This window comes from Genypterus blacodes, unplaced genomic scaffold, assembly GCF_046128005.1.
Source record: "Genypterus blacodes isolate CSIRO-AG114 ecotype Tasmania unplaced genomic scaffold, CSIRO-AGI_Gbla_v1 ptg000438l_1, whole genome shotgun sequence".
NCBI lineage: Eukaryota > Metazoa > Chordata > Actinopteri > Ophidiiformes > Ophidiidae > Genypterus > Genypterus blacodes.
Window position 1 is genome coordinate 5,148,256 of NW_027467208.1, and position 19,143 is coordinate 5,167,398.

General features: G+C 46.4%; 1 protein-coding gene across 2 annotated transcripts in view; it reads left to right on the top strand.

Annotated features, from left to right (window-relative positions):
* Positions 1-19,143, top strand: part of hivep1 (HIVEP zinc finger 1) — a 40,387-nt gene that overhangs the window by 17,013 nt on the left and 4,231 nt on the right. The window contains exons 1-3 of one of the 2 annotated variants that reach the window (XM_076139232.1): positions 3,848-4,030; positions 11,357-11,410; positions 13,287-19,054. In XM_076139232.1, the coding sequence (XP_075995347.1) occupies positions 4,012-4,030; positions 11,357-11,410; positions 13,287-19,054 (5,841 nt within the window). In that variant the 5' untranslated portion in view covers positions 3,848-4,011. Of the gene's footprint in view, positions 1-3,847; positions 4,031-11,356; positions 11,411-13,286; positions 19,055-19,143 lie in introns of those variants that run through there. The other variant, XM_076139231.1, reaches the window with a different exon arrangement.

Sequence of the window (19,143 nt, forward strand, 5' to 3'; positions counted from 1 at the left end):
AGCTACAGTTTACAGCATAGTATCAAATCCCTCAACGTCGCCTAGATCATCAGGGAAACGCTGTCACAACAAGGTGGCTTCCCCGGGAATAATCCTTCAGTCATTTTGGTCCGAAGCACCTTGTGGTACCATGAGAGTGTACAGTTTCACCCTGGCAGATAACTACAGGGTGATAAGGCGCCTCAGTTCTGTAGTCTTTTGTTCTTGCTGACCTGAAAATGAAAATAGAAGTGAAAATGAAGTAAGTCGGTGAAACTAGTTGTACCAGTTTTGATGGTAACCTGCCATCCTTTTTTTATGCATGAATGTAAGCCCGTTTCCTCCACTGGTGCTGTGCTTCAGCGGCTGAGCAACACATAACACGTCTGTCGCTTCACCCCGTGTTTACACGGCGGACCCAGGCGTGTATATGTGAACGTGTGCGTGTGTTAAATGAGGTATAAAAGCAGATGGTTGTCTGGCGGCATCCAGAGATCGAAACCAGAGAGAGACGCAGAACAGCTGCAGCAAAGCCCTGTGGGAGACGAGGGAGAGGGCCACCAATCTCTACGGGCAAGCACACTGTAACAACACACTGTGCCATCTTACAATAACACACTCTTGCATGACGAGATCTATGCTCAAACAGAAAATACCAGAGCTTCAATCTTCGGCAGTTTGATGACAAGGAAATTAAATTGGCAACGACCCCATCTGGACGAGGAACTACTGTTAGTGGTTCCTTCAGCAAGGCTCAGTTTAGCCCTGTGCTTCAAGTACATTAGAGATGTGGACTGTAACGTACCTAATGCAGCTCAGATAGAAGTAGGAAGATGTTTTTGTTTCCGTGTTTACAGAAATGAGTTGAACATGATTGATTTAAAAATCTACCTGGGATAGGAACTAACATGGTTCCTGGTAGCTCCTAAAAACGTTTTTGCAGTATCCCGAACCGTGAAGACATCCAGCATGAGAAAGCTTCGAGCGGCTTTTCTGAGAGCATCTTGTTTTAATGATTGGTTTATTTTTGGTGACAGTGCAGTGCTGATCGTGCTTTGGTCATAGGACCTAGGTCACCAATGTGGGCACCTCTCCGATGTCTATCTTTGGATTTTCCGTTGATGGTGTTGAAGCATCTGTAGGTGGCTGTCGAGGTTCATGCTAACGTCATACTGCGCAAAGACCCAACACGTTTACAGCAGCGAGTTAGACTTTATGTAAGTTCAATCTGATTGTGTCACGTTCTTAGCCGAGAGACGGAAAAAATGCAATTTCAATGAAATGATAATGGATTTTGCGCATTTGCCGTTTGCCGTTTGCCGTTTCCCGTTTCCACGTACAAGACTTTCACTTGCACTTGTGCCGAACACAACGGCGCTCATTAACTTCTTAGCTCCTCCCCTGAGGGCGAGCAGTGGGAGGCGGTGCATGGTGGAGAGTGTGATGGTTGAGGGAGAGCCTTGTTTTGTAATCTAAACAGAAGAGAGGAGGGGTGAAAGAGTGGCGATGGGGGCGGGGGGGGGGGGGGGGGAGAGAGAGAGGGAGTAGGAGGAAAAGAATGGATGAATGAGAGCTACAACGGCATAAGCAGGCTCAGAGCAGGATCGCGTTCTTCTAACGTGTTCATCAATCGTTTCGGCATCAGCGTACATTGAGATCATTATTGCTCATATTGGCCTTTGTTATAATCTTCCCTCTCTACCCACACTCATGAGCTCCAGATCAAATCAGGAATTTCCTCTTTCCTGGGAGGCCTGACGGTTTTAATAGTTTCTCCTCTTTTACCGCAGATGGCAAAGATTCTCACCGTGATTACATTCACAGATACACCAGCAAACATCTGTCAGCCGGCTGAAACTTATTGTCCAGAATTGTGTTAGATTCCACAGATTGGACTCACGTTTGCGTCAGTGTCTCTCAGTTCTGAATGTGTTCCTGCCAGTAATGTTCATCCTCCTCTGTGATAGGTTATCGGAATGATGCACCGATTTGGGTGATTTCACAACAGATGGCCCGCAATAGTCAGCTGTCGGTGACCACAATGGCTCTAGGCTGCAGTTCACCATTCCAGGAGCCTTGTGCCGAAAAAGGAGCAGCTCATTCCGGCTGCATAAAAGAACGTTTCAATGAGGCCTTTTGTCAGCCGAGCACAGCTCTGATCACGATCGCATACATTAAAGTCTTGAGACAAGGCCAAGTGAAAAGGCGTTTTGTGATGGCAGCTCTCAGAATAGACGTGGAGTACCAGCTTTTCTAACCTCTCTGTGTAGTTTTGGATTGGTATTCAGAGTTTGAGTATGATGGGGTCAGAGTGGGTGGCTGATTGTAGCCAAGCAGAGAGAGAGGAGACGATACTGGAATTTTGGCAAAAAGCCTGTTCAGTTTATAGCGCTTATGAAACTGAATGATGTGACGACAATGATGTTTGAGTCTCTTCCTGCGCTTCTATTTGTGTGTGTCGCCCTGATTCTGTGTGTGTATGTAGACAATTTAATCTAATGGACACCCAGCACACAGAGGGTAGGGTGTTAGAGGTTACTAGCTGGATTACTTCATTCAGGTTGTTGCATTATCACCAGCTCAGCTGTCATTAACGGAGATGTTCCCACAGGAATGAGGCGGTGTCCTCCACTGCTCTCTTCACTTTCTGCTAATACACTCTCTCTCTCACACACACACACACACACACACACACACACACACGCACACACACAGGCCATACAATGTTTGCAGAATGAGACCTCCCTAGGTCATTATATTTTGAAGAGGAGTAGAGATTCTGCACTGAGCTGTCCAAGTGAGTCAGTGCTTATTTTTGCTTTCAACTTGCCAACAGCAACTCAATGTTGTTGGTTCAGCGGCCTAATTACAGGCCCTAATGTTGATCCCAGATTTTTTTTTATTTTTTCTGCCTGTGAAGTATTTATCTTCTATATTCCGTGACATTCAGTGACATTGCAAAAAGAACCTGGTCACACCGTTTGTTGTCATGGCCTGGGTCAATATTTACCCGAGTCGCTGCTGAGCTCATTTTGCGGTCAAACTGCTAAATCTCTCACTGGCCTCAGAATTCCCCATAATGACAAATCCAAAAATAAGACAGAAGGAGCTTCCCCCTTTTTTTGGACGAGCTACTACAGTGAGGCTGAATGCCCAGGCTGGTGTATATTACTATGAAAGGTATTTAATTATTTATGAAACGCTCATGCCATATTGAACGGACACTCATTTAGTCTGGGCACGCTCTGTCACCCAGTCAATCCCTTCCTCCTCTCAGGAAGCTAACTGCTCTGCTTTGATTTCACATGTATGGAGCCAAAAGATGTTTTAGAGTAACGGCACTTACCTGCTGTTTCATGGCCACTTTCAGTATTTTGTTTTTGAGCCACACAGCCTTTCAAGTCTCTTTGAGCGACTCCTTCAGCTCAGTTAAGACAAAGAACAGCTGCAGTTAGCTGTTGTTTAGCGGTACGAAAGTTTTAGAATAATAAGCCAGTCTCTACTTAACACCTTTAAGGCTTTCTCATCGGGTGAGTAAAGCTGCTTGGGCAACCAGCAGTTGTTGGGGAACGATGTCTGCCTGCTCTCGTGTCGTGTGTGTGTATGCGTGGGTGTGTGTATGCGAGTGCGTGTGTATGTGTGTGTGTGTGTGGGTGCCCGCCTGCCCCCTGGCACATCACAGGAATGAGCTAGTCAGACAAACTCAGGGAGAGAGACAGAGAGAAGGATCCCCAGGAGAGTGCCAGAGCCGGTTTGAGTGACGTCACCCAGCCTGCCATGTTTGAGCAAGCACCTCTGCCCCTCCCCCTCCTCCCCCTTCCTGGGCCTTACAGGAATTCCCCTCCTCGTCACATCATTGAGAGGAAGCCACTGGCAACGCCCCGACCGCTACACAGACCCACAGCTGATAGGGCGGAAACAGAGACTTGTGACTGCTTGTGTTGACACAAGAGTATGCACTTGTTGTTCTTTCTCGGCTGCCTTTTGTTCCTGAACAAAAGGAGTCGCTGAGCATTGTTTTGTTTTTTTTCCATGAGAGATCAGCAGCGGGGTAAGAAGTGAACATTTTGTCCTTTTACATTATTAGGAAACACGCGCACGAATGTCCTCTTTCAGACGCCTGCCCGTGCGCTGGGCTTTTAAAGGGAACCTGCGGCGTCCTGGCTGGTCAGATGTGAGGGTGTGTGTGTTGGTGAGGGTTTGACTGCTGCTAAGTGCCACAGTCCACAGGAACATCTCTGCTCGTGTACAGTTTGACGAGAGCTGAACAGACAGGAAGCAGTCAGTGCGCTGTCACTCAGCCTGGGAACAAGCCGACAGTGGGACAGCAGCGGCCCAACGTGTTTTGACGGTTGTTTCTTCACCTCTTTATGTCCCTGCACATCTCCTTCCATAACAGGCAGCTCCTGCTTTCAGTTTTGCTTTGACAAAACCAGGTCGCTCGACACATGAAACGGCAGCAGCAGATGATAGATCCATAAATTAATCTGTGAAGTTTGTCTTTTGTTGTTGTTTAATAAGTACTTAGGCACCCCCGTGTTCTTCACTTTGCTGCTCTTACTGTCACTGAGTGGCAAACTTCTCCAAACTAATTGCCTTTGCTAATGAAGCGCTCAGCTTTTGTGCACAAATGGAAAAAACCTCGGGGAAAAGTATTTATAATTAATTAACACAATTACGGAGTACATTAAGGTTCTTTCATTTCTGTCTGCGCTACCCCCCCCCCCTTCTCCTCGCTCGGCTGATGCACAGTGCTAATGTGTGCAAAGTTTGTTTTTCCGCCCCGACGCTAATGAAACGCGCTTCCTGCCCCGGCCGTCATTTGACGACACGCTGGCCATCACTCGCCGGGCTCGGTTAAGTGGAGCCGCCGGCTTGTTTTGAGTCTTTTAGTCTCTGAATCACAGCCCTCACAAACCCAGGGGGAACTTTAGACGCCGACTTGACAGAGTTTGACATGCAGTTTATTTTACTTCCTTTTTTTTTTACCCTCTGCGAAGAAAGAAGCGGGTGTTTGTGTACAGTTTGAGGTTTGCCGCCGCATTTCAATGACCGCTTCACATCTTATCTAAAGCGTTTAGGCTCAAGCAGTGATGGAAATGAAAACTGAAAACAGAGTTCCGTTAGAAATGTGTCCGTGCCTTTTTGTAATGAACAGTGAGTTGAGGTCAGAGATGAACTGCAAAATGTAGGTTTGAGTTTAGTAAAAAATACCTGAATTTATTCTCACATTCCGAGGCTTTTGAGCTTTGCTTCATTAAAGGGTTAAACTAGCTTTACAGGTTTTTTGCACCTTGCATGATTTGTGACAAAGGAAGGAAATGATTATCAAGTGTTTCTTGGCAGGGAGCGTCTGTATTGTGTTTTGCTGTCTGGCTCTTGTCTGTTTTGGTGCAGCAGAGATATTGGGGAGGTTAAATGTGCACCGCCTGAAAGAGATGGAAGAGGTTATATTCAAATTCATGTTCATCTCCGCCTCCACCATTAAGCCCCCTCCACACACACATACGCACACTAGCACACTCCTCTACCCACCCAGTGGAATTCTCCTTATATCAATTTTTCACAAGGGTGCCCACGCAGTCCCAACAATCAGTGGCCTCCAGTCTGCTGCTTCTTCCACCTACAGTTTCCTGTGGGGGCAGCAGTACTGTACAGATACCACACCGAACCACTGTCTTTGTCTCTGTGTGCAGGAGGGAAAGTGATCAATGTTTTCCCTCGTTGGCAAGGAGTTCACGGTTGATTTGGAGGTCAGATTAGTAGCGATACTTTGTGCCGTATTGACAAGTTGTTAAAGGGGAAAAAAAGACGGGTAGCAGACGGTTGAAGCAACATTCTGCACTGTTCAGAAAGTGTGTGTGTGGGGGTTTGTGCATGCGAGAGATTTGCAAACTGCTCCGTGTGTAAGATCTGCATAGACTCACCGCCTTTATAGCCATACATTATTAAATGGTGCATGCCTGAAGCAGTGGGGAATTGTGTTTTCTTCGCTGTTACTCATACCTGCACTCGCTGCATCATTACCATTCAACATGCTGTTTCATGCCTCGCATAAACAAGCTCCCCATGTCTTTTCGCAGCTGAGGTTAACGGCTAGACCTCCTCCCTCCCTCCTCCTTCCTCCTCCCCCTTCCTTCCTATCCTCTGTATTGTCTCACCTGACACTGTGACGCTTGGTCGTCATTACATGATCTCTCCTTGTTTACGCCGCACCTAGAAAAGTTTCTGCGTACGTTTGTGAAACATCTGAGCTGTTTACCACCATTAGGTTTGATAATGCAAACCCCATCAGTACCTGGGCTGGCCAGTGTGTGGAAGGAGAGGGAGGGAGGTCACTTTGTGCTCCTCTTAAACTCTGCTGATGATGATAGACTGCAGGGTAATGAGACTCGCTGTTGCAAGGGATTCCTCTACTCCCCTGGATCGGCTATACCTAATTGTATCACCTTCTGTCAAGACCAGAGAGAGCGAGAGAACAATAGTACTTCCTGTTGCACTTGCCCTATTTGTGCATATGTTAACCCTAGCTTTTAGTGTTGACTCTCCATTATGATTGGCTGGACTTCCATGAGGCCACTGGGAGTCTTCTGTGAAGATAAAGAATGTGTCAGGTGCTGACATTGACCCTTGTGGACTCTTACTGCATGGGTCAGCTGCTGAGCGAAGCACAAAATCTGACATCTCCTCCGCAGGCCACAGGAAGAAAGCGAAGATAGGATCAACACACACTTCCCTTACAGTAACTAGGAATTGTGCAAAGCTCACGTATGTTCCAGCTCTTACCACTGTGGCAGGAAGACGTGTCCTTGTTTCATAACTTCACTGCATTGCTGCTTGTTTTTGTGGCGCTAGAAAACCTCCTTCTGTATGACTGTTTTAAGTATGCATCAGCTCCTCTCTCTGTTTGTGTTTGTGTGTGTGTGTTTGTATAGAGTAAGGTGTGTACAACAGGCTGGTGGAGGTGCTCAAGTTACATAATCTCCCTCTCCCTCCCGCACAGTGACAGCCAGGAAGGGGGCAGCTGCTGACTCCTATCTCATCATCTCCAGCTTACTGAGTCTCCTCTCCTCCTTTCCTTTACTCCCCTCTCCACTCCTCTCCTTTCCGCACCGATGAAACACAGCTATGTTTTCCTGTGCTTCACAGTGCAAACCATCATCCAGCTGGCATTACAACCTCCCTTCCGTCCCCAGACATCAACCCGTTATCATCCAAATATCAAATCCAATCCAGCTAGCTGATCCCCTCCACGGTTGATGCGCTTGTGTGTGTGTGTCTGAGCAGCTGTCTCATCAGAGCCGAGCAAGAGGCAAATCACTTTAACCTTTCACTACCTACAATGCCACTTGTCAGGTAACAACATGTGGGCACAGTAAACTTGGTGTGACGAAGTGACTGGAGCCGGTAACAGGGGCTGCCCTCGCTGCCATGCTGCTACAGGATTTACTGCAACTCTTTACTTATTATTGCTGGTGGGCGACCATCTACCCACAGACTGTCATCCACTGGCATTGTTCTAGCTTCTTGTCGGTATGCTGTTGTGGTGTTGTGCATACTGATGACAACCCAGCCTCACAGATGCTGTTTTTACAAAACAACTAGTCCCCCTCCCCACCACCCCACCCCGACACATTTCTCTGATTGTAGAAGGCAAAGCAGCAGCGTGCCGAAGCGGCATCATCAGGGCCATCTGAAACATGAACACCATGCATATGGACTCTGCCACGGAAAAAGCTGCCACTATGCCATTGACGGCCGCCATTTGGCACAGCGACGCCCAGCAGGGAGGCTGCGGAGCAAAATATGAATGTGTTACAGACGGGCTTTGTGGGTAGGAGGGGTGTATGGGGTCTGTCAGAGCGAGCCGTCAGGCAGAGGGGGAACTGTCGCTCAGGGAGAATCCAATTGCAGGCAAACGCATTTGTCATGCTGTTCCATTGTAATGTAATATGCAATATAATCTAAAGTTCGTTAAACTGACAAGGGTGCAGCTCTGTTCACGGGCTTGATTAGGTCACTTTTCCAGAAGTGTTGGCCATTAAGATGTGTTTGACGCTGCAGTTATGTTTTCCCACAATTACTGAATGGATTTGGGTTGGGCTTCCCCTCCTCCTGTGAAACCTCAAGCTGATGGCTCGTCAATTCACATCAGGTCGGTGTTGGGATTCTAACTCGTGCCTGTTTCCTTTGTGATGATGTCACTTTTGCTCCCGGGACACAAGTAATCACGTTTCCCCGCTCAGAGAAGGGAAGGGGCAGGGGAGGGGGGTCGGAAGATGCAGGAGGGGCGCATTAAATATTCCCGGTTGTCATGACAGCGACAAATGAGGAGCCCCTCGCCCACAAACACTCTAATTGACAGTCACCCGCCCACTGCAGCTCCTGCAAGGCCGACGCTCACATATCCTTTGGTATCGGGTTGCAAAGATCAAAGATCACAAGAATCTCTCACCTTTGGGACTGAGGGCTTAAATGAGCCTGGGTCTGATCTCATTCCCTGCTGTTGGCTTTGTCGGCTCAAAGCTCGCACATTTGAAGGACTGCTGTCACAGAGCCAGAGCTCTCTCAGGAGACGGGGTGGTGAGAGCGACCCTGGAAGATGAAACGACAACCAGTGGGCGATCACGATTGACAGGATGGCTCTGGATAGCGGCGTGTAACAGTCAGCACAGTGATCATTGGGATTGGGATTCCTGTAAGTGTTTTGAAAGATTCCCATAGTGTGTATTGACTCATAAATGATTGAGTTATTTCTGAAAGCGTGTCAGATTCAGAACATCTTAAGCCTCGTTGCACCTCCGGCACATGTTAGACAATGTTCGCTTGGCAATTAGTGTCATTTATGGGTTGGAAGTAGATTTCATTTTGACAAAAGGAATGACAGTGTGGATTAGTACCTGTATCTGCACAGCAACACAGTGCAGTACGCTTAAAAAGATTGAGTATCCCACAAACTAGGGATTTTCTCTGTTTGTTTATGACCGCAGTTGTAAACAGTGGAGCTACTGGCAGCGGTTTAAACACACGTCTCACGAGTTGAGTCCGCTCAAACGGCATTCTCTCTCTCCCTGCCCTTGAACCCTGTTGTAATGGAACATGCTCCACAATGAACTCTGGTTTTCATCACATCCCCACACACGCAACATTTATTTACATTCCCTTTTATTGTTTTCCTCTGGGTAAAAGGACAATCGCATGCCTTTCAGATTGCATGATGAATGTCTCCGGCCCGTAGTGAAATACGCAGTCGTCACCCTGACCGCCTCATAATAGTAACAGTCCTCGTTAAACGTTGGCCAATATCCTTTAATAACGGCCGTACAGGAATAACAAAGCGACCCCACCGGCAATAATGAGGGGAATATGAACAACCCTATAATCATTCCCTGCTGTCCTTTCAACTACAGCACTCCGCATGGAATATGTTCTGTCCTTTTTTGTCGGCGTGAGGGAAGAGAGAGAACAGTGCCTTGTCATTCCCTTTCCAGTCCAGTGGACTGTTGATTCCTGGTGTTTCCTGTTCTCTTCTACGGTCCAGAGCTCGTGTGTGTGTGTGCGCATTTTCACAGTGGGCGTAGCGATCTTGACTTCATGGGTGTCGTTCACCGTGAGAGGTCTTGTTTGCGGTTTATTATGTAATAAGTGGAATCTGATCTATAATAGCGTATTCTCTGGCCTCTTACAATACAAAACCACTAATAAGATTTTTGTTGGGCAGTAATCACTTAGGGCTAGGTTTGGCAGTGTGGTCTAATACAAGACATATGTATCAAGCTGTGCAAACAATGAGGCATATACTAGTGAAAATCTACCCCCCAATCTCCTAACCGCTAAAATAAGCATATATTATCTCAAATTGGGTTGCAATAACATCGCCATTTACTTGAGGAAGCTGTGAGGTTGAGGCCGTTGCAGCGTGGAAACCCAACATGTCTCTTCTGAGCTGAGGGAAGCGAGCGCTCGGATACAGGCTCCCTTACTCATCCCCCCTGTGTTTGGAGAAATACCAAGCTGGTGTCACTGCCAAGAAAGCAGAGCCTCCCTGATTCCTTTGTCTGAGGGCAAGCGCAGTTCATTTGGTCATTTATAAGCAAAAACGGACACACAAAACCCCCTTCTCCTCTTTCTGTCTGTCTTTCCACCTTTCTCCACAAATCCACACACAAACACTTTGCCCCTCTCCCCATGTGCCTCGGTTGCTGTGTTTCTGCTGGCAGGGTGCCTTTGTTTTGCTTCACGGCAGCACGGGGTGGGGACGCATTATGTAATCTGTGGCATGTGCTTGGGATACAGAGCAAAAGAGAGGGAAAGACAGACAGAGAGGGAGGGAGGGATGGAGATGGAGATGGGTGTGCCTATAGTAACATATACACACATGATGACATAATCCACTGACCTCCTCCTCTGTGGCCTGCTTGTGTGTGTCCCCCCCTGCCCCCCCTCCCTTCTCGGAGTATTGCATTGCACTGTGATTTTGGAAACCGCAGAAGAACATCCTCTTTCACCCTCAATTTATATCTAGGACAGAATTGTGAACATTTGTCCTTGAAACCTTGTTTTGCATTCTGGTGTAACGTGTAGGACACAGAAGCCTCAGTGGGTTTATTTTTCCATCTCGTTTCCATGGACATGGGAGGCAGAAACGTGCCGCAGCAGGGCTATGCTTCTTCTGGTCGTGGCACGTTTCCCTTTCAGCGAGTCGCATGCGCGCTCACACATGAATGTACAGATCCACGATGTGTACATATGCCCTCCTGCCTCCTCCCACGGCCTGTGGAAATGACCCAGCAGGAGCAGGAAAACAGTGTTTAGGCTCCCTCTGTTCCCCTATTGATTACAGTAACGCAGCCAGTGGCCGTGTGTCACCTCCTACACACCCATATGGCTCACAGTGGAACAGGTCCTTCACCTGCTGCACTGTGGGGTGATGATTATGGTGTATAGAAAGCCCTAATGATGGATTTGTCTAACCTGAGGGGTAAATTGACCATAGTGACTTGTTTGCTAACTTAACCCCCGTCGTATATGTTCATACTGTGTTTTTCTCTAAGTGTGTGTGTACTTGCATGGTTGTGTCGCAATGAACTCACATGAATACCCCAATGTGAAATACCCCATTCATGATTACTGGAGTTTCCATGATGGGCTGGTGCTCTCTCTCTCTCTCTCTCTCCCTCTCTCTCTCTTTCTCTCCCTCTCTCTCGGCTATGGAAGAATATCTGTTTTTCATTAGAAGGACCTTCATCCTGCTGCAGCCTTGTGGAAAGCATCTCCCAGTATCGTTGGCTGCACTCTGCACCGTCTTCGCTGTGGAACATGTATCTGTGCAGCACTGTTCTCTATACTGAAAACACTATCCTCCTTTGTGTTACAGATAAAATTGAAGAGGCACAGAAAGAGCTCAAAGACCCCAAAAGCTCACAAAAAGGTAAGAAGATTGTTTTTATTTACTTGTTCTAAGTGAAATCTACATTTGTTAACACTTAAGGTGAAAGTTCCGTATTTTAGCATGAGTGTTAATTACAACTTATTGCTTAATTAAGTGAGTTGTTATGTAAATACTCTGCACTGAAATAGAACAGCAAATCAGGTTAACCCAAGTCGGTGTTATAGTGTCAGCTTAAGCTCTGCATGAGAATCACCGGCTAATCTGACCTCATCCGTTCAGCATGTGCTCTTTTTAAAACAGCGATCTTATTTGTGGGACATGCAAGGTTTGATTGAATCACCCATCGTAAATTAGACTGGGTGGAGACAATAAATAGAAAGGGTTCAAGTAAGAATATCTCAATCCCCTCAACTGCTGATGTGACCACTGGCTATTCAAAGGTTAATCTGTTTGACAAGCCAGTTTTAAAAGATGGTTAAGGTTGTCACTAGCTCTGTCGTGACCGGTTTAGGACTTTGTATGAGGGAAAAATCGTGGTAAAGCCATTAACTCTCTTTTTTGACATATAAGTGGGAAGAAACAAATTACTTTTCCAAGCGTTTCAGCTGAAGTCCATACAGATCTCTTTCTTTGTCTTGTTTGAGAATGCTTTAAGCACACATTTCATAGGTTTTGCCAAGTGGACATGAAGAGAGGATGTATGTAAGGGTGGGATGATGGTATAACGGCTCTTTGCCTTGTTTATGTGGAGACCGGATTAGTTTAGGTAAAGACAGGGCGTTCTTTAATTCAATTATGTCAGGAGGAACCCTGACCTCATCTTGGGAAATACCGGTTTAAGCCAGGAAACTGTGACACAGCAATGCTACTAGTTATGCAATGTGTCCTTAAAACCACTTTTGCAAATCATAGTTGTGGAGCCAACTCTATAAGTTATGGATTATTCTGATTTGGGGGTTTGGGTGCATCTTTTAAAAAATAGTGCAGCTTTAGCATGTAAATGAAGTTGTAGTTTGGGAGTAAAGTGTGAGATCTGTGTACTTTTTTAATGAGCCAAGCAGCAACCGGAGTGGAAATATTTCCATCCAGCAGAGAAAGTGCAAGCATCCGGTTTTCATGAGGGTTCAAGACAGAAAGAACTGCTTTTTAGCTGCATTTGCATTGCGCTTTAATAGCTATAGAGTACAGTGTTTTTGTTATCTAACAGTCATGTATTTTATATAAGTGACTATTACACAGGGATCAAATGCAAAAGTGTCTTTATTTACAAACTGACTTGCTGTTTCAAAAGGTTGGACTGATTGCAACAAAGCAGTCCAAAGCTGTATATTTTTTTTCGTTTAAGCATGAAAGTGGTGTTCAGACAATTTGCAATATATGAGTGAGATCAAACATAATTAAGGGGTTTTTGATACATAATGACTTTTTGGTAGAAGTCACTTTTCATGGGTGATATATTTATTTTGTCCCTTTTGTTTTGACACTGCACACAAAAATGTTAACAGGGAAATGTGACTAATATATGACAAGTGTACTCGTTTATAATCTCGTCATGACCTTGTGCATTCAATACTGCTAATGGTATACAAATGTGATGTTAATGTTGTGGAATAAGTGCTCCTTCATGAAACAATTTTAAAAACAAAGCCCAAGGCAACTTTTTCATTATAAACTAGTGGTTTTGTGTTGTCAGGGCAAGGTTTGGTTTTTCTTATTATCATTTTGACTTCCTGCGTCTTTGTTTAAACAGCCAGGTGACTTAATATTCTCAACCCTTAAAGTAAATGCAAAGTAAACTACAGTTTGATTTTTAAAAATAATAACTATAGATTCACAAAGTTTGTTTCCACTGCATCAACTAACATAATGACATCATGTGGTGGATTATGGACTTTTCTTGTCTTTGTGTTCACAGGTATATCGGAAAGCGGTCGGCGCAATGCAGACAACTTGAAAGGACTGAAGAGGAAGAAAGTTGTTGCAGAGAATCAGCTAAAGAAAATTCCTAAATCTCCAGTGAAGAAGCCCCTGCAGCAGACAACCCCAGAAACTGGCCCACACGGAGCATCATCCAAGGAAACTGCACCTTTGAGCTCTTGCTCTTCCTCCAACAGTCCTTCCCACAATTCAACGAGGTCACCTGGTGGGAACAGAGACCAAGAATATGCCCAAGCGATCGCAGCATCCCTTGATGAAGGGGCTTCTCCCACTGATCATGAAAGACTAAATAAGAGAGAAACCTCTTCAAGGCCACCATCTCTTGATTCCAATGATGGTGATGAGTCTGTGAGCACTGTCAAGTTGTCACAGCCTAAAGAGTGCCACAACCTAGACTCCAGCTTTGAGGGAGATCCTTTCCACACCAGTGCTCCGCTCGATGTTCTATTGAAGGCCATGGAGGCTGACTTTACTACTTTGACTGAGAGGAAAAATTTGCAAACCACAATTGGAAAATCAGCTCACACCCTTCATGCTCAATCCAGTAGTGAAGTAAAAGCACTGCCAGCTGTCAATTTTGGTCTCCAGCCACAGTCTTCACAAGTGCAGACCTATTATGTTGACAAGCAAGGTAACTTCATCGGCATCGCAGCACCAATACAGGGTAACATTCAGACGTCTACCCAGGGTAGCCCGTTGCAGCCCTCTCGACATGCTACAACTCATTTTATGCCTATTGCTTCAAATCAGGAAAAGGCTAGCCTGCACATGAGCTTTAATACTGGACCGTCTACCATAACACACGCACCTGTTCCCTCGGGCTCCAATGTTTTGCCACAAAGCCAACCACCAGTTGTGCACACATGCCAATCCCTCTCAGCAAGTGTCCCCAGCACCATTCAGGTTCCAGTCACACCTGGCTGCAACCAAGTTCAGATGACAACTGCTATGAACTTTGGTGCTGAACAGGTGTCTAAAGACCAGAAACCCAAGAAACAAGGAAAGTATGTGTGTGAATACTGCCACCGGGCATGTGCAAAACCCAGTGTTCTGCTTAAACACATCAGATCTCACACAGGGGAAAGACCATACCCCTGTGTTACGTGCGGCTTCTCGTTCAAAACCAAGAGCAACTTGTACAAGCACAAGAAATCACATGCTCATGCTATAAAACTGGGACTCATTGCACGCTCTGAATCTGGAGGTGGATCACTTTCCCAAGAATCTGACAAACCCTTTGGAACACATTCAGAGGCAGAGGACAGTGGTGACAGTGATGAAGATGGAAGCACTGCAGATTTGGACCCTGACTCATCACAGAGCAGTGTGACGGCTCTGTCTGAAAGTAGTTTACAGAGTGCAGGTACAGCCAAAGCAAGCCGTGGGGAAGCAGACTCAGTTGTCTTTGAGTCGGTCAAACCAGCCGCTGGTCCTAGGGGTCATGAGCCCAAAGTAACAGCTGCACTTCCAAAAGTTGTTGTATACCCAGTTAATGTCTCCCCACTGAGGGCAGACAGCCCAAGAGTAACAGGTGCCGCACCTGAACAAGCTGCAGCGCAACGGCAACGGGAGACTGCCTGTCTGAGATCGAGCATCACAGTCCTGTCATCTCTAAGAGAGGTGGACGGTACCAACCCCCTACTTGATAGTGTGAGTGAAGATGAAGATCAGCAGTGCAAGTCTCCACTGTTGGGTGGACACGGTCAGCTTCAGAGACAACAAGCAACAGACTTTTCACAACAGCAACAGGCCAAGTGCCTGCTCAGTCCCCGCAGTTTGGGAAGTACAGACTCTGGCTACTTCTCAAGGTCTGAAAGTGCTGACCAGGCCATGAGTCCCCCTAGTCCCTTTGTAAAGATTACTCCACCAGTAGACATTGATGGTTCCAAGAATTCTCTTCCAACTGTTCCTCCTGTGATTGGCACAATAATGCATGTAGCAGGGGAGCAAAAGACACGTGCCACAGACGGACAGATGCGTCCACCATTAGAAGCAAAAGCATTGTCTCTGGAAGAACGCATTTCAAAGTTGATATCGGATAATGAGGCAGTGGTTGACAACAAGCAGCTGGACAGTGTAAAGCCAAGAAGGACATCTCTCTCAAGGAGAGGAAGTATAGATTCCCCCAAGTCATACATATTCAAAGACTCTTTTCAGTTTGATCTTAAACCAATGGGAAGAAGGTCAAGTTCCAGCTCGGATATCCCAAAGTCCCCATTCACTCCTACAGATAAATCAAAGCCAGTATTTCTTCTCTCTGTACCTCCTCAGTACCCACCAATGGATTGTTTGCCCATAACAAGGAGTAACTCTATGCCGACTACGCCAGGACACTCTGCCCTTCCCCTTAATGTCGCCCCCCTGCCTCACCCTTTGCGCATCTGCCAGTCATTTGATGAGAAAATTAGCCCACTGAATGATGACGTATTTTCATCGGCCCCGTCGACCCCATATCCAGCAATACATTCTCGTACCCTAGTAAGACAAGCAGCAGTGGAAGATTTTTCCACAAGTGAGGGCCAGGGGCTCCCTTCTGTCCGCTCTATGGACGAGGGCTATCATTGTCAAAGCAATTCCATAGAAATGATGCAGAGAAGTAGATCTTTTGAACACAGCCATGACAGGAACCGAAAGCCTCAGCAGACTAAAGGCACAATGTATGAATGTGAGACCTGTCGGAACCGGTACAGAAAGTTAGAAAATTTTGAAACTCACAAGAAATTCTATTGTTCTGAGCTTCATGGTCCTAAAAACAAGCCAGCTGCTGTTAAAGAAAATGAGCAAGATGTTTTTCAAGTGGACATACAGCAGCAACCCATAGCCCCCAGATCAACTTGCATCTCAGGAATACTCGATCAACAGACGTCAATTAGAAAGAGGAGGATAATGAAGAGTGTTGGAGATGAGGATGACCAGTCTCCAACGGACACCATTCCACCTTGCTCGGTCAGCTTTGATACATGCCAGTTACCAACAGCTCTGTTGGGTCGGACGTTTTCCCAACATGCTGTTATCGTCGATATACAGCCTAAGAACAACCAGGCTAAACTACCTCAGATTCAGCTTGTAGCAAGAGGTATAAATACATCCGATTCCAGACTGTCACCGATACGAGAAACTCAGATCAGCACTTCTACTAAAGGGGAAATGCAGAGGCAAGGTAGCGGAACGTCGGTTATTAGACACACCAACTCTCTCAGCAGACCCAGTTCATTTGAGACGGACACTTTTGATAAAGCTTCCCCTGTTGATAGTATGGAAAAAGATATCCAGAACAAGACTAAAACGGATTCTACTGCGAGTGTTTTAACTGACAGCTACCATGAAAAATTATCCAAACCCAGAAGTGTTGAGTATGGGAAACAAAGGATGGAACACTGTGCCGAGGATACAGCAGCAGTCGCCGGTGAAAGCTCTACTCCTGTCCATCAGTCTCGTTTGGTTCGTCAAAACAATATTCAAGTTCCTGAAATTCTTGTTACAGAGGAGCCTGACAGAGAACATGAATCGCAAAGTACTGAGCCAGTGGAAAAGGCTACGGATCAGTTCAGCTGGCCTCAACGAAGTGAGAGCTTGTCCAAGTTGCCAGCAGAGAAACTTCCACCTAAAAAGAAGCGAATTCGTCTTGCACAAATGGACAACTCCTCAGGCGAATCTAGCTTTGAGTCCAGCCTTTCACGAAGCCTCAGCAGGGACAGCAGTCTTTCGCGATGCTCCAGCATTTCAGCCTCCTTCGACAGAGATGAGCCATCTAGGTCTGAGAGTCCTTCTAGAGGAGAGAGCGTCAGCAAGATTCCAGAGCCGCAGGCTTTGCCCACAGCCTTTAACACACTTGGTGTGCCAGGCATGATGAGGCGTGCTGCATCTGAACAGATCACTTGTACTCAACCCTCAGTGGAGATATCATGTGACTACCGCAGCAAGTCCTTTGATTGTGGCAATGTATCTCCCAGCAGATCTCTGTCCCCTGTTGGCCATCCAAAAAGTGCACATACCTCCCAAGTTGCCCAGGTGCCACTGATTGAAAGGAGGCGGGGACCATTAGTTCGCCAGATGTCTTTAAAAATAGGCCCAGAGAGTCAGCAATCTGTACGGAAGCCCATTATACCTCTAGAGAAACTTTCCATAACAAATGTTACCTCTTTAAATAGATCCCAGCAGATTCATATTGCTAATAAGCATACTGTGGGTCAGTCTTTCATCCTTCATACTGGAGAGGCACCCTTACAGAAGAATGAGCAAATGGTGCAAAGCATTAATTTGGGTAGCGCAGCTCTGCACCCTAAAATCCTGGGCCTCCCACATCCTTGGCACCAAGCATCAAAGGTTGAAATATGCCAAAAGATACAGCAACCTCCCAACCAGATCTTGATTTGTTCTGACAATGCCCAAAATAAGTCTGTTAACCCTGATGAAAATAAATGTTTTGTGCCTAAATACCAACTGCAGTGTCCCTCTCTGAGGCCCAGCCAAACATTTTCCTTCCCAAGCACACAGGGAACTCAGATTACCTTGCCAGTTTTAACAATACCTATTGCCAATCAGATTTTGAGCATTTCAAAATCATCAGACGCACTGCAAAATGTATATGTGGCTCAACCAACTCAAGAGGCCTCTCAGATCAAGACGGGTGAACACCAAAGGGACATATTCAATCAGAGCCAAGCAGGTGCGGTGCCATTGCCACAGATCCTGATAACTCATGAGCACATGCACCCCAGTCCCTCTGTGTCTAATAAAACCAGCCTGTCATCCACTCACAGTGTAGATAGTAGTATCCATTCTACAAAGAAGGACAGAATTCACTCTCACACAGTCAGCACTCATAACCAGCCCGCAGAGAGATCTTCTCCTGTTGCGTCTTTACACTGCACTCAAAAAATGGCGTCAGTGACCCTCTGCCCACAGCAGGAGCCCACTGCCTCAAGTAAACGCATGCTGTCACCTGCCAATAGCTTGGACATCTACATGGAAAAACACCAAAAACGGGCTAAAGACGAGCACGGTGTGGCCTGTCTCACCGACGGCAGGTCAGTGAATTATCTCAATTCCAAGATGTCAGAGGTGACTCGACAGCGGAAGCTAACGCTCGTTAGACAAGTTTGTACAACCGAACCAGTGGACAGTCCGATTGAAACCGAGGCCCCACCTCTTCCCCACACTAAGACCGATGGGGAGAAGGACTCAGAGGCTAATGATGAGTGTAAACCTATGTCACCCGACGGAGCTGATCTGGAAAAAGACACGATTACCGTTGTTCCCGAGCAGCCAGGATCTGCACTGAATACTGCACCCAGTAGCCATGACACTTCCATACCAGCTAACAGCACTCTAAAACCTCAAGCTGAAGAACAGAGATGGACTCCTGCCAAATCTCCTATTAGGCCCTCCAGTTTCCACGCTGGTCAGGTGAAACTAACCTCATCAGTTTCTGTGGTTAACACAAAAGACAGCCACCGCCTGTCTTTCCCCAGCCTGAAGACGACCACAACTTTCACATGGTGTTTCTTGATGAAGAGGAAACCTCTTCACGTTCCACAAACCGATCTGAAGATTTCGGCATACGCTACCTGGAGTATCAGCCCCAACAACCCTAACCCATTTGGTCTGCCCACAAAAGTGTTCATGTCTTTATTCGACTCCAAGCAGAGCTCCAAGAAAATACACTACACCTCCGCCATAAAGACGTGTGGAAAATCTGACATCTTGTCTTACTCCAGCAAGCTGAAAGACATCATGCCAAGGGTAAGTGTGGAAAATCCTAATGCATATTTCTGTTTGTTTTGTCTCGAGGCCTTCTTTCCTCAATCTGATCCATAATTACATCAATCCTT